Below are 13,868 nucleotides of genomic sequence, written 5' to 3'. Positions count from 1 at the left end.
ATTATAATTATGTTTAAATGACTTATAAATTTGGTTGGCATACATATTACATATATTACCCACAGGTGGACATTTTTATACAAATTAACCTAGTATACGTATACATAAAGAACTTGAATTACCTAAGTGTCACTTCAGCAGTGGCGTCTTTATCTACAGTAGGATTAATTGCACTCTTGGAAACTGCTGACCCAGTACTACAAAACAAAACACCATTCACACCACATCAACACACCAATGCTTATATTAAAGGGGCTAGACACCAGATGGTCCAAAAATCTTCAAATACAATATTTTCTCAAATACCAGGAAAGCCTCGATTTGTCAATGCGAGCTAGTAGGAGGCCAAAAGTTATAGTACATATTACTTTAAATGGTTAAAATTGTAAACACAAAAACCATGTTGCTGTCTTGACATCTGTGTTTCCCTGTTTAAAGTAGCACATAATTGTTTCCCAGTTTAAATCAAATCTGTTTATGAGTACACATAAATGTACCAACTTACTGGGATTTATGTGGTACACAAAAACCATAGTAAATTTCGAATTGGAAAAATGTGCAAAAACTGCAAATGATGTGTGTTGTAAACGATTTGATACATCAGTACAGTAAGTAACATTTCAAAGTGTTGTACACAATGATGTCAATTTTATGCAAGTTTTTGACAACTTTCTAATTTTTTTAATGTATAAATTGTATCATCACATTTGTGTCTAGTCCCTTTAAGGTCAGTGGTCACTATATGTTTCTTTGTTTGTTTCATGCTTTTTTTTAAAACACCACACAATTGATACTTAGAAAGTCAAAAGAAGCAATAACAAAGAAAATAGATTAAAAAGAAAAGTTCTATTCTGAAGAATTTAACAGTCCTTTTACCCCTTATGGCATGCCATGTGGAATTCTCTGTAAAACAGGCAAAGAAGGCTATAAAAGCCCATACTATCACATTCTCAAAGGGACTCCTGACTTCAGGAAGGGCACTTGATACTAACTTGTGGGGTTCCTTCAGGATCCTTTGAAAATAAAGTTAGTGTCAACGCCTGCAGCAGTCCCCTACTGATTTTAATGCCATTTGAAAATGATTCGAATGTCATGAAAAATAATCTGAATGCAACCTTAAATTCATTTTCACAGGAGACATAGTAAGTTCTGAAGTATAATAATGAAGTGTTTGGTATATTTTGCTTATTTTCATAAACATTGCACAAACATATATACAATGAAAAGAACATCAAAAAAGCTCCGTATACTCTCTCTTTGCATACTGAAGTTCCATGAACAAAATACTCTTTTACTAAGTGAGGTATTTCCATGATACTGGTTGCCATAGATTTTCATATTTTATAAGTGTAATCTTGTCACTAACTTTTGTTGCCATAATGCAACCACAATTTCTGGCCAGCAAAAGAAGGCTTCAAGCAAAGTTGTGTGAAATATCACACTAAATACAAAGTTTCACAAATTTAACTTGCATGCTTCCAGGATCCAGCATTTTTCGGTAGGGATGACAAAACAGACGTTGTTTGTTGCCATATAACATTTTTTTTTTCATTCTTTTTGAAACAACAAGCATTTGGTGAAACCACTAGGGGACTTATAACACATGCAGTTGATGAGGTAAGTAAGGTCCAAACATATTTTACTATGTTATAATGTATTATTACTATTAAAGTGCAGTCAGTGCAAAGACTTTCAAGATCAACTATAATGAGGACACATCAACACAGCGAAAGAAAGACTGGTGCAAGACCACACCACAATTAGCACATTATATACATATTAGTTTTTTTCATATGGTAGCAAACTTTTTTTTTACCTTTGGCTATCCATTGCTTCCTTAGCTTTTGCATCTTTGTGTTGGGTTGAGACAGGGGGTTCTGATCTGCGCGTTACATGACTTGCCGGATCATTCCTGACCTTTGACTTGTTATTCCTTCTTTCTGGAGGATTTCTACCAGCATCCCCTTTATCAACACCTATACATACAAAATTCAGCATAAACAAAGCTACCTATTAAAGAAAATAATTAAACAATAGGCAAATATTTGACTGTCACTGTACAAGTCAGAGAGTGTGAGTTATCCGGGCCTGTTAGCTCAGCTGGTATAGGATCTCTCTTGCAAGCAGGGTGCCCCAGGTTAACCGCATACTTATCTGTGCCTGTGACATTTAGTGCCCAATGGGCAGCCTTGGCTGGAACTCAGTGCAAATGAGTGAGACTGAGAATTGTGGAGAGGCCCATTGTGGTTATATATAACCATCTAGCAGTGGTCAAAATTTGCACAAGCCCACAAGTCCTGCACTGGGCTTGCTCGAATTATGGGTTGTATACAGCAGGGCTTGTTCAAAAATGTAATGCCAAGCAGTAGTATATGAGTTCAGGCTTGTTCATCCAAAAGGTTAATTTCGATGGCTGATCTTGTTTGGGAATTTGGGGGTAAATTTCAGCTCAGAGGTTGAAAATCACAATACAGACTGCTATGGGTCAGAGATGATGTTTTTCCGGGGGGGGGGGGGGGGGGGGGGGGGGGGGGGCTCACTCAGTTGTTAGAACTTCTGGGTTGCAAGCAAGGGGCCCAAGGTTCGATATGAGGACTTGCTGCATACTTTTCTGTACCTGACACATTATTAAACTCATCAATATTTATCAGACTAGGTTGTTAGGATAATTTCAGAAACTCTGACCAAGGTTAACAGTTAATGTAACAACCTCCTTACATTTTGGTTTTTAGCCAACACCTTGCTTAGTAATCAAACTTATGAAAACATTCTTAGAAATGAAAACATGTAATACTCACAATTAATGCTTGCCCTTCCAAAGTTCTATGTTAGTAATTACATATACATCTGCAGTAAACCTTGAGGAAGATGGTGCAACTATCCAGTAGTTGTAGAAATAGCTTTGTCATCATGCCACTTGTTAACAACTATCATGATCATGGTGTCTAACACAAGGTATAATTAGCAAATGTTTAATATCAATAGATCTTGTATCTAAATAAAAAACAAAATATTAAACAAAACACCAAGTGTCTGTATAATTTAACATGAATGATAAAGGCAATACTAATCTAGATCAAAATTTTGTTACTACAAAGTCTTGTAATTACTGTTAAAGATTTTTACACTAAGGTGGCTTAGAAATCCTCAGTGTTGTTGGCAGATCATCAGCTTTTTGAATTTTAATTAAAGAAACAAAAAACAATTTAGATTTCGTATGCTCAATGACAGGCCAGGGGTTGTAGGTCAATGCCAAACATTGTTGTGACAAAGATATTTCAGAAACCAGCAATACAACAAAGTCATATTTTTTTAAAACAATTTACTTCCAGGTTTACAAGAAAGGACAAAGATGATGCCATTAAGTTTCATACATATAGTACAGAAAAAAGCTAAAATACATGCAGTACATGTACATTGTGTAATTATTCTAAACAATTTATATCCAGTAATCCTCAGCTTAATATTCCTAACATAACTACAGTCTGCCCAGGATAATGCTTTAATTTATTTCAAGTTTACTTGATATAGCTCATCATGCATAGAATAGTACCACATAATTAAAGAAGTGGTATTTGTGTAAGTCATCTTTTTTCTCTTACAATTTGATCATAGTCATATATTGTAAAACCATGTAATTTCTTTGCTGGGCAGACTTGAGTCTTTCGAAAGATTATAAATTATATAATGTTAAATACATACACAAAAATGGCACCATATTTAGGAACAAAGACTTTCAAAGTACAAATAAAATAGCTTTTTTCAAACAAATCACCAATAGTTAATTTCAAACAACAATCCTAATTTAAAGTTTTATACATGAACCTTTTTGTAAAATTGATAAAAGAATTTGTTTGCCAAAAACAATTAAGAAAATCAATTAATAATAGTAAAAAAATCGATCAAGTAATTAACCAATGTCATTTCATTAAGATCATTTAAGAATTTTTTTTTATTTTCTTTCAAATATATTTTGATTGTTCAATAAATAAGATTTTATTTTCCGGAAAAAAGTAAATGTACATATTTATAAAGCACTGAAAATCGAAAGGATTTCGTAAAACTAAAAAATTATATGGCACATTTATAATAACAACAGTTTCACAACATGATTATATAGTAAACAAGTAAATTCCTTGAATTGATATCCCCATCTGATTATAAGCAAAGTATACAATGAAATGGAAATCAAGTGTTGGTGAAATATTCCAACCAAATCATGCAATACGGCTGCAGAGTGGTGGACTCTTATGAACATTGGATATGCCATATGAGTTTGTATGGCAACTGTTTGAAATAAAAGAATATTATATAGTGTACGTACATAGCTTTAGATTTGCAAAAATAAAGCCTCTAGAGTGTTCGCAAGGTTGTCTAATTTTTTCTAAGATTTTTACATAATGACCTAGTTTTTGACCCAATGTGACCTAGTTTCAAATTATTCCAAGACTTTATTGAGGCACATATTCTGATTTTAGTTTCATTAAGATTAGAGCAGACAGATATTTGATTACATATGTTTGTTCCCAAGTTTTCTCTAAGATTTGACCTAATGACCTAGTTTTTGACCCCATGTGAACAACTTCTATAGTCTTACTACAGTTTGAACAAAGTCTGACCAATCAATACCAATATTTGGTTCCTGACATGTTTTTTTTTTAAATATCTGACCTAGTGTTCTCCTTTCTTATATGATCCAGTTTCAAACTACTGAATGATTTTATGAAGGAAAAACATTTTGATTAAGTTTTATAAATATTGGACCAGATATATTTTGTCTATAGTATGTTCCCAAGATTTCACATGGGACCTAGTTAAGGTTAACATTCTATCTAAGATTGATCATAATCTGGCCAATTATTAACATGGTATGGTTCCGGACAAAACAAATCTAAGATTTGAGCTAGAAACCTAATTTTTCATCAGATGTGACCCAGTTTTAAAGAGTTACAGGGAAACATTCTGATTAAGATTCAGGGATAGTGAACCAGCCTCTGGTGTTTTTCTAAGATATTTCTAAAATTTGACCTTTTGACCTAGTTTTATTTACCACATGTGACACAGTTTTACAAGCACTTGAGAATTGATCAAGGGGAACATTCTGACCAACTTTATCTGACTAATGCCTGACAAGGGATGGTTCTGATGATATAGTTCCGGACAATAAACCTAAGATTTGTACTAGTAACCTAATTTAGATATATAGTAACAGGATTACATGTGACCAAGCTTTTAATTTGTGCAGGAGTTCATCAAGAAAAAAATTCTGATTATGTTTGATTAATATTACATAAAAAATAATGCCTTCAGCTTGTTCCAAAGATTTTTGTAATATATGACCTAGTGTTTGATCCCACGAGTGCCCACATTTACAAGCGGTTGAGAATTCATAAAGGGGAATATTCTGACCAAGTTTAAACATTATATTTGCAATTCCCTCTCAGATATGGACCGGACAGACAGATCCAAAGACGGAATGATGGACAACACCAAAACAATTCTCCCCACCGAAACCTTCGATTTGGTAGGGGATTTAAATAAACACACTCAAGGTCATAGAAGAATATCAAACTTACAATAAAAATAAAGCACTTTCCAACTGTTCTTATCTTTACATTACTGAGCACAAGACATTCAGGTACACCCAAGGATTAAATTGTCTGGAAAAGGCTATCAAAAATGTTTGGAAACTGATAATTTTAATGACCTTTTAAGTACATAGGTTTTTCTACTGAGTTCAAAGCCAAACCACATAAAATGTTTCTTTCTCAAACAATGACATTTTAACTCCAGTTATTTGGTGAATAAATTTCTGCCAATGAAACTCAAATGATTTTGCCAAGTAGTCTTACATATCTTGAATAACACCAATGTATGTAATGCTAAAGCTAAAAAATTAAAGCAGCAATTTTATACGTTTTTTTTTTTTACTTTTAGAACTAACTGCAACATGGTCATTTAGGTAAAGAACTAAACATGATATACATTCATTGAACATTGACATTTACATAATAAAAAAACCCACACATTTCAACAGGATACAATGATTGTAATACAGTCCTAAACATAAAACTTTATAGTATATATTCCAGGAAGAGAAAAAGTGACATACTACATGTTCTTTTTTTTAAGTTTCTGTGAAATGTCAAAAGCAACCATGAAGCTTATGGAAAATTCCATGTTTTACATACAATATAATCATTACCAACATTGTTGTACCATTGGGACAAATAATAAGTTATTTCACATAATGTAGAAGTTCATTTTGAGTGTTTTGTAAAGCAAAGGACAATACTGACAAAGCTGTTATTATAGCTACAGGCATTATAAATATATTAATACTTGTAGCAATCAAGTAAATGTCGCACATTCTTAGAGTGATGTAAAAATTGGGAATTTTAATGCACAATAATGTTCTGATTTTATTTGTGTTTTACCTTTAAGTACAGTTAAGTCATGCTTACAAGGAACTCGCTCACAGTTTTTCCATTGGCAACAAATTAAATCAAATCATGTAGAAATGGAGCTTTTTTACTTACTTTTATAAACAAACACTGAACAACAACTGACATTTAATTTTCAATATGTAACAAGAAAGCTTTAGTTGAAACTTTTGGTGACCTTTTAATATCAAAGGAAGCAAATTATTTACATTTGATTCAAAGTTAAATTATTCGATGTCACCCTCTAAAATGTGAACAATTCCAAGTAATAACGAAATTGACCAAAGTAGTTTTTGCCAAAAACAAATTATTAATTAATATATATGATTTTCTGATGCTAATAATAACAACACCGTTGCCTTAGGTATCACCATGTTCAGTTGATTACAGAATAAACCTTTGGAAGAGGCAATCACAACAATTGAATCAGCATTACATGCAAGTTACACTGCCATTATTAAAAAATTGAATCATACAAACCAGTTACCAAAGCTTATTTATTTAAAGTAGAAAAAAAAATCTATCAATGTTTTGCACAAGTAAGGAAAGTGGGTCCTAAAAGGGTCTTGTGGTAAAAGTCATGGCTGAATTTGATTCCATTTGGATTTCAACAAATTTGGACTATTTTATACTTGATAATTTTACATGTTTGAATTTGTTGAACACCTAGAGGGACAAAACATTGATAAGCACTGGTGTATCAAGATGTATCCATTTAAACATAACATATACTAATTCAATAAAATATGCATAAAGGCATGCATAGAAATACAAAAACAGCTTTCACATCAAACAACATATACTACTGTTTGCAAATGAACTTAGCAAAGTGTTGTTGTCAATCAGTAAATAAAAGTTCACTTTGCAACGAAAAGACAGTCAGTTTGTAACGCCCCAAAAAGCATTTACCAGCAGTAAGTTTTTGACACTTGAACAGTGGTCGAAATTAACACAAGCCAACAAGCCCTGCACTGGTAAAATGCCTTCAGGGCTTGCTTAAATTCTGAATTTTATAAAGCAGGTCTAATTAAAAAATTTGATGCCAAGAAATAATATTAGAATCCGGGCTCGTTCATCAAAAAGTCTAATTTCGATGACTGCTTGAAAGATTTTCAAATGTAACCTAGCCATCCTCATACGTTACATCAATGAAAATATAACCATCTCTTTTTAATTGCAGGGGTATGACTCTGCTCCTTTAGAAGCAAGTAACTGTGCTATGTAAAAGTAAGTATAACATCAAATAGCTGATGACTGCAGTCAGTTTTCTTTGATTTGAGAAGTTGATTGGCACTGGGCTATACATGTTGTACTTGATGTGAAGTTCACTTGTCAGATTTTGGTCAGATCATTCAATGTTCATTTGCAAACAGTAGTATTAGAAATATCGAAAATGCATTTAAAATTCATTAAAATTTATATACGGACATTACAGCAACACACCATTGTGATGAGGTTCATAAGCATGGCTTAGAGCATCCACATTTTTTCACATGTATCTGGTAATCTTGGGCTTAACATGCAGTTTAAGTTAAATATTAACATGCTATTTGGCCAAAAAACATGCCTGGGTATGTGTTAATGAAGTGGTGTTATGGTAAGTATATCTCCTTATGGACAGGCTTTCAAGAGACCAATAACAAAAATAGGTATAGGTTAAGGGCTCTTTACTTTACTGTTTTGAAACAATTAAATTATTACTGAACCTAATCACTGATTGTGATGTGGATGTAGTTCAGAGTTTAAAAAGGTTTTTAATGAACTGAACTAAAGTTAGCTTTCTGGTTATGATTCTGGGGGCATTTTGAGCATACTATTATTTTTTAACTATTTTCAGATAAGTAGGGAAAGTATGTCATTTTTCAAGAAAAAATATGAGCCTGACCTGAAGGAAATGAAGGACCCATTTGAAAGCCTGTAACGCACAAAGGGGTCTTTTGTGGGTACCTGAACAGTGCTTACACCTGCTTATATGTAGTAAAATCCACTCAGTGATATCAGTAGGTTACACACCACCAATATTGTAAATATCTTTCGGAAAGGGGTCTGAAAGTGGCACAGGGTATGAAAATATTTAGGAGATATTTTATCAAGGTAAAACAATAAACCATGCAGACTGAAAAGCACACAGAAAACCCATTTCCTTGAGAGTAAATTATAAGTCAAAACAAGAGCTTTAACAATGCTGGTGGACTTTTTATGTTACACATTAATAAATACACTATAAAACAGGTCAAGTATGAAACCTTTTCCGGTATAAATTTAATACAGACACCTAAATGGGCATGCATGTGTCCAGAAATAAATACTCCTGGTACAGTTTCAGATCCTTTAAACTATTTACAATTAATCAAAATTAGCATAAAAAGTTCATTTTATAAATGAAGACACACACACTACACAGGCGAGGAATAAAGCAGTGCTAATAAATAAATCAGTATGACCAAAAACAACTAACAATTACAAATGGCATGAAGTAAAACTTATTCTAAAAATCTTCCTCAGAGGTCTGCAATAAAATGCAAGCATCTTTGTTGTATAGTATCCCTCACCCCTCCCTTCGAACAACAACAACACTTTTAACCGGAGCACTACAAGATGACAACAGTTGTTTTTCCAGTGTAATTTCTATGATTTAAAACATTATCAAGCCACAGTAATTATACATGTTAAAATGAGTTTTCAATAATATTAGTTCTATGCCATTTAAATACTTACATGAAGGCTACATGCACACAGATATACTGATTTAACAAGAATTGACAAGCTAAAACTTGCTGTTGATTTCAGTTTAGTGACAAGGGAACATTTTTTGCAGGGTTAGTACATGTATACACCATTTGCTCATGATAAGCATAGTCTGTGATTAAATGCATTAAGCAGATATACATGCAGTATGAAATAACACTCAAAATGACACTTAAAGATGATGCCCCTCCAACCCCTCCAACCTCAGATTGTTAGCTAAATTGTTCAGAACATATAGTTTCATTAAAAAGACTAACAAGATTAAACAAAACGAATAATAGTTATAGTATTTAGTGTTAACTTATATTAATTATCAATTATTTTACCAAAATTATCTTGACTATTTAAAAAATAACACAATGAAGTTATTTCATTTAAAAATGTGATCTATGTAAGGTTTCGTATGTACAATTATTTCAATTCCGGATACCTACAGTAACCCCTTTTTTAGCATCATTTTAAAGGGAAAAGATAAATATGTTAAAATTATAGCTAAAAAAGCAACATTACAAACATGCTTTTCTTAATTTTGAAAGATTCTTGTAAAATAGGTCTTATAACATCAGTTTCAGTCGAGCTAAAAAAACTAAAAAAATCTACTCAAACTGCAATAATTTATCTCTAGTATATTTTAAGTCATATATTTTACTCATTAATCAGCAAGCAATATATTTTAAAATGATACCAAATCGTACATGGGGGTCACCACGTATCCAAATCGAGCATAATTCTGCATTGCACATAGGATACCTTAAGAATCTGTTTTTTAACATACATAATGTTTCAAATTCTGACTTTTTCAATTGCAATAAATAAAAAACTTTGTACACTCAACAACTATTTTCTCCATTGATGTAATTCTATTCAGTAAGTCTCTATTTCAACCTGAAGGCACAGATAAAATTGTTTTTAACATTTATATTAAAAATATGACACCATTTATCACATCATCTAAACATTTTAAGCTAAAGGTTTAAATTAAAGGTCCAGGCCCCAATATCACAAAAATACTTAAGTCAAATCTCAAACTCAGTCTCAACACTTTCTATCACATAGCATCAAAATTTATTAAAAATCATATAAGCTTTTTACAATTTTATAAGCACATTCTATCATAGAATATGCTGAAAAAGGCCTTTGGTCAAATTCCAAGGGAGCTCTATTCTACAGCCAAAAATGTATATGAGTACAATTCTGTATTCTTTATAAAATACTCAAGACTTAGTTTATTTTTTGCTCTAGAATTAGTTTTCTTTGAAATATTGAAAAAATCTTTTTATCAACAAAATACATTTTCAAAAAGTATAAAACATGGAAGACTTTGAAGAAAATTATGCTTTTATATGGTGACATAAGTTGAGACTGAGTTTGAGATTTGACTTAAGTATTTTCGTGATATTGGGGCCAGATGTCTAAAACATTAATTACATGAATAAAGACTAATTATCAGGTTTAAATACAAACTTAGATATCTTTCATTATGACTGTGACAGAATTATGTCAAAACATGTTGTATTAATTCCAAATTATTGTTGCAGTTACTCATTGAAAAAAAAAATGTTTTAAGTTTTCAGTAAAATGTTGTATTTACTTATTCACTCTGTAGTCCTTTTCTCAATAGAAACCAGTATTGTTTTCAAACTGGTAGGCAACTTGAAGCTCGGGCCTCTTGGTACCTATACCACTAGAGCTTTTCGCTTACCGTTTAGAAAGGCAAGTAGTGCAAGTAGAGATACTGCCACATCTCCACCTTTAACTACAATTCCAATTATGAGGTAAACTGGCCAACAATCTGAAAAACATACCATTGTGAATTCTGTAAGCAATATTGAGAAAGCTTAATCATTTATATGTTTTATTATTCCTCACATGACAGCCATTGTATATATAAATATATATATATATATAGTCAAAACTAGGTATTCAAGTTGAAAGGACCTTTTTCAAAATTTCTATGAATATTGATGGTGGAAGGCTCAACATCTAGTGTTACTGCACACTTTTCTTGAGAGCTATATTTTAGACAGTAACTGTAACTCATAACAATATTTTTTATAAAAGGCATAACAGCATTATACAAACAATTTTGCAAAACCATACCTGCTTCACTCGATTCATCTTTGCAAACTGTAACAGAAGAAAACAAACATATTTTTTAAACTGTAACATTTTTCAATTTGCAGTTACACCAATGGCTCCAATTTTATTTGAGTTAGGAATATGTTCACATAGTTACACATATTAGCATATTTCTTTTTTTATGTAACTATGCATATACAAGAAGTTGAAACATTATATATTTCATGGATTTTTTCGAGTTCATGTTGGGTTTTGATTTTTTTTTTGCCAATAGTTTTGCTTCAAAAAATATGGCAGAGAAAAAAGGAATTATATTAAAATGGCATGAAATCACAGAGTAAAAAAGTTCAAGTTCAAGCGCATGCTACTCTAACATCTGTGTCAAACCCCCTGTGGGGGAACAGACACCGGATATAGCTCAAAAAGTGATAAATCGATAAGCGTTTGATTTTGACACATGGAAAGTTTTCTATATTTTTTTGTATTTTATGGTTATATATTTATCAAAATCGAAGAGTTTCGAATAACTTGATCCTGTACAATTTAGGACTATGATGGAAATGTGTCTCCTCTTTTGTATAATAGCCCAATTCTCGCCGAAAGTTGCATGATCGCTCAAAAATGTTCATTTATGTGGTACGATTTCAAACATAAATCAACAAATTTAAAATAAGAATAAAAACTGAATCGAGCGATTTCATTGTAATTACATTATCTAGTAATGTGTAAGATACCAATATTTGTTGTTACGGAGATATTCATACTTTTTGATGCCCTGGCGGTGTACTGGGGATAGGTGAAGCAAAAAAAAAAAACCTGCACAGGGGATAGCTATCAATTGGACTGAGGATAGTAACGATGTATTTAGAATAACAAGACTGTGATAATGATTACGGTCATTTACCTATACACAAGCTCGAGGGAAATTGTTTGATGTTGTCCATATCGAGGGATGAGAGCAAAAAAAGTTGCTTTTGTGTATCTGTATGCACTTAAAACTGTTTCATTCATACAGATTAGTTAACCATGATATGTTTTTCACAAGCATCGACGCTCGAGTCGCAAATATCTAAATATTTGAAATACGCCGGTAATCTGATTTATTGAGGAACACAAAACAAATGGCCGTAGAATTTATGTGGTGTTTGCTATTCATATATATAGTATTGCTTTGTAAATCAAGTAGGTACGTTTTTGCACACAGAAAGTCATCAGTAGGGAATGAGATATTGTGATCAAATTTGGAACACGTGAAGCTTTTTTCTAAGCTTGGGTCGATGTTGCTATTAATTAGAACAGAATAATGGCCTCTGCTCATTCACTTCATTGAGAAAGTATGTCTTGGGACCAACCCTGATATTTAAGCAGCTTGCATATATACGTTCATTTAGGAGAGCATGGATCAAACTCATTGTTAACTTAAGTTTGCTCAATAATTTCTTATCAAATTGTACTCTCACTTTTTCCAGATTGTATAAAAGTTCGAAATAGACATACATGTATATTGTATACTAATAGTGTTACTATCAATTTTTGTCCCATTTTACATGTTATCACCAGGACACATTTCTCAACTTTGAAACTATCCTCAGTACATAATACGGCTATCTCCAGTACAGTACTGTGAACATTTCTAAAGGCATATCTTTAACAGTTTAAAAGTTACATTGCCAGTTCTTAAAATAAAATAGCTGAGCTTATGCTTGTGAAATCCTTCGATTCAGATTTTTTATTTATTCGATATATTTCCTAAAAATAACAATACTTGTGGAAATTCTGTAAGTTTTGAGGTGATCATCTCAGATTTGAAGAAACATTTTTCGAGGTCTGCTAAATTGTAAGCACTTTAAAGTACACCATAGGCCAAATTTAGCATTCAGCTATTAGTTCAAACACTTGTTTCATTTGTGGATACGGTAGATTAGCGTTAACACAGCAAGATCTTACCTCTGGTAAAGAAAAACAACTGCATAATTGTCTGTTTACTTATCACTTTTTGAGCTATATCCGGTGTCCGTTCCCACACAGTGAAAACAGAGTATTTGTATTTTAGGCACAAGAGCCTTTCATGGTGATCATTTGTACTTAGTTTCAAACCAATCCCTCATTTACCATGGAATAGTTCACCCTACAAACCCTATATATATATTTAATATAAAATTATGCTCAAGTTTCTGAAAAATAATTGTTACCGTAAATGACTGGGTATGAGACGCCCTTTTTTCCCTCGGATTTCGATGCAAAAAAAATGCCTGCATATAATACCCAGTAACAACTTTTTTTTCTGAGGTCGATTTCAAGCCTAGAGTTTGTTTAGATTTATGTAGAAAGGGATGTTACTCGCGTCATATCAATCGAGTTTATATGAGTTAAAAATGCAGTTGAAGATCGGGATACGATATATCGTAAGACGTTTATAATTTAAACAAAAATATTTTTCGATTAAAGTTATTCAATATTATTTTGAATAATAAATTGAATTGAACAATAATTAAACTTGCATATATAAAAAAGCAAAGTTGGGCACTGTCAAAATATTTGTTGTCAGTTGTACAAGAAGGTGTGAAAAACTCGGCTGCTTTTAACCTGTTTATCAAT

General features: G+C 32.1%; 1 protein-coding gene across 7 annotated transcripts in view; it reads right to left on the bottom strand.

Moving 5' to 3' along the window:
• LOC128234064 (integumentary mucin C.1-like) overlaps positions 1-13,868 on the bottom strand; it is a 122,969-nt gene that overhangs the window by 4,564 nt on the left and 104,537 nt on the right. For 6 of the 7 annotated variants that reach the window (XM_052948043.1, XM_052948044.1, XM_052948045.1 and 3 more), the window contains 4 exons: positions 11,292-11,318; positions 10,894-10,983; positions 1,817-1,976; positions 123-197 (listed from right to left, as the gene is read on the bottom strand). In XM_052948043.1, the coding sequence (XP_052804003.1) occupies positions 123-197; positions 1,817-1,976; positions 10,894-10,983; positions 11,292-11,318 (352 nt within the window). The remainder of the gene's footprint in view (positions 1-122; positions 198-1,816; positions 1,977-10,893; positions 10,984-11,291; positions 11,319-13,868) is intronic. The other variant, XM_052948042.1, reaches the window with a different exon arrangement.

The sequence above is a fragment of the Mya arenaria genome, chromosome 5, assembly GCF_026914265.1.
Source record: "Mya arenaria isolate MELC-2E11 chromosome 5, ASM2691426v1".
Lineage (NCBI taxonomy): Eukaryota > Metazoa > Mollusca > Bivalvia > Myida > Myidae > Mya > Mya arenaria.
Note: the sequence above shows the minus strand (reverse complement) of the source record. Positions and strands in the feature narration are given on the sequence as shown.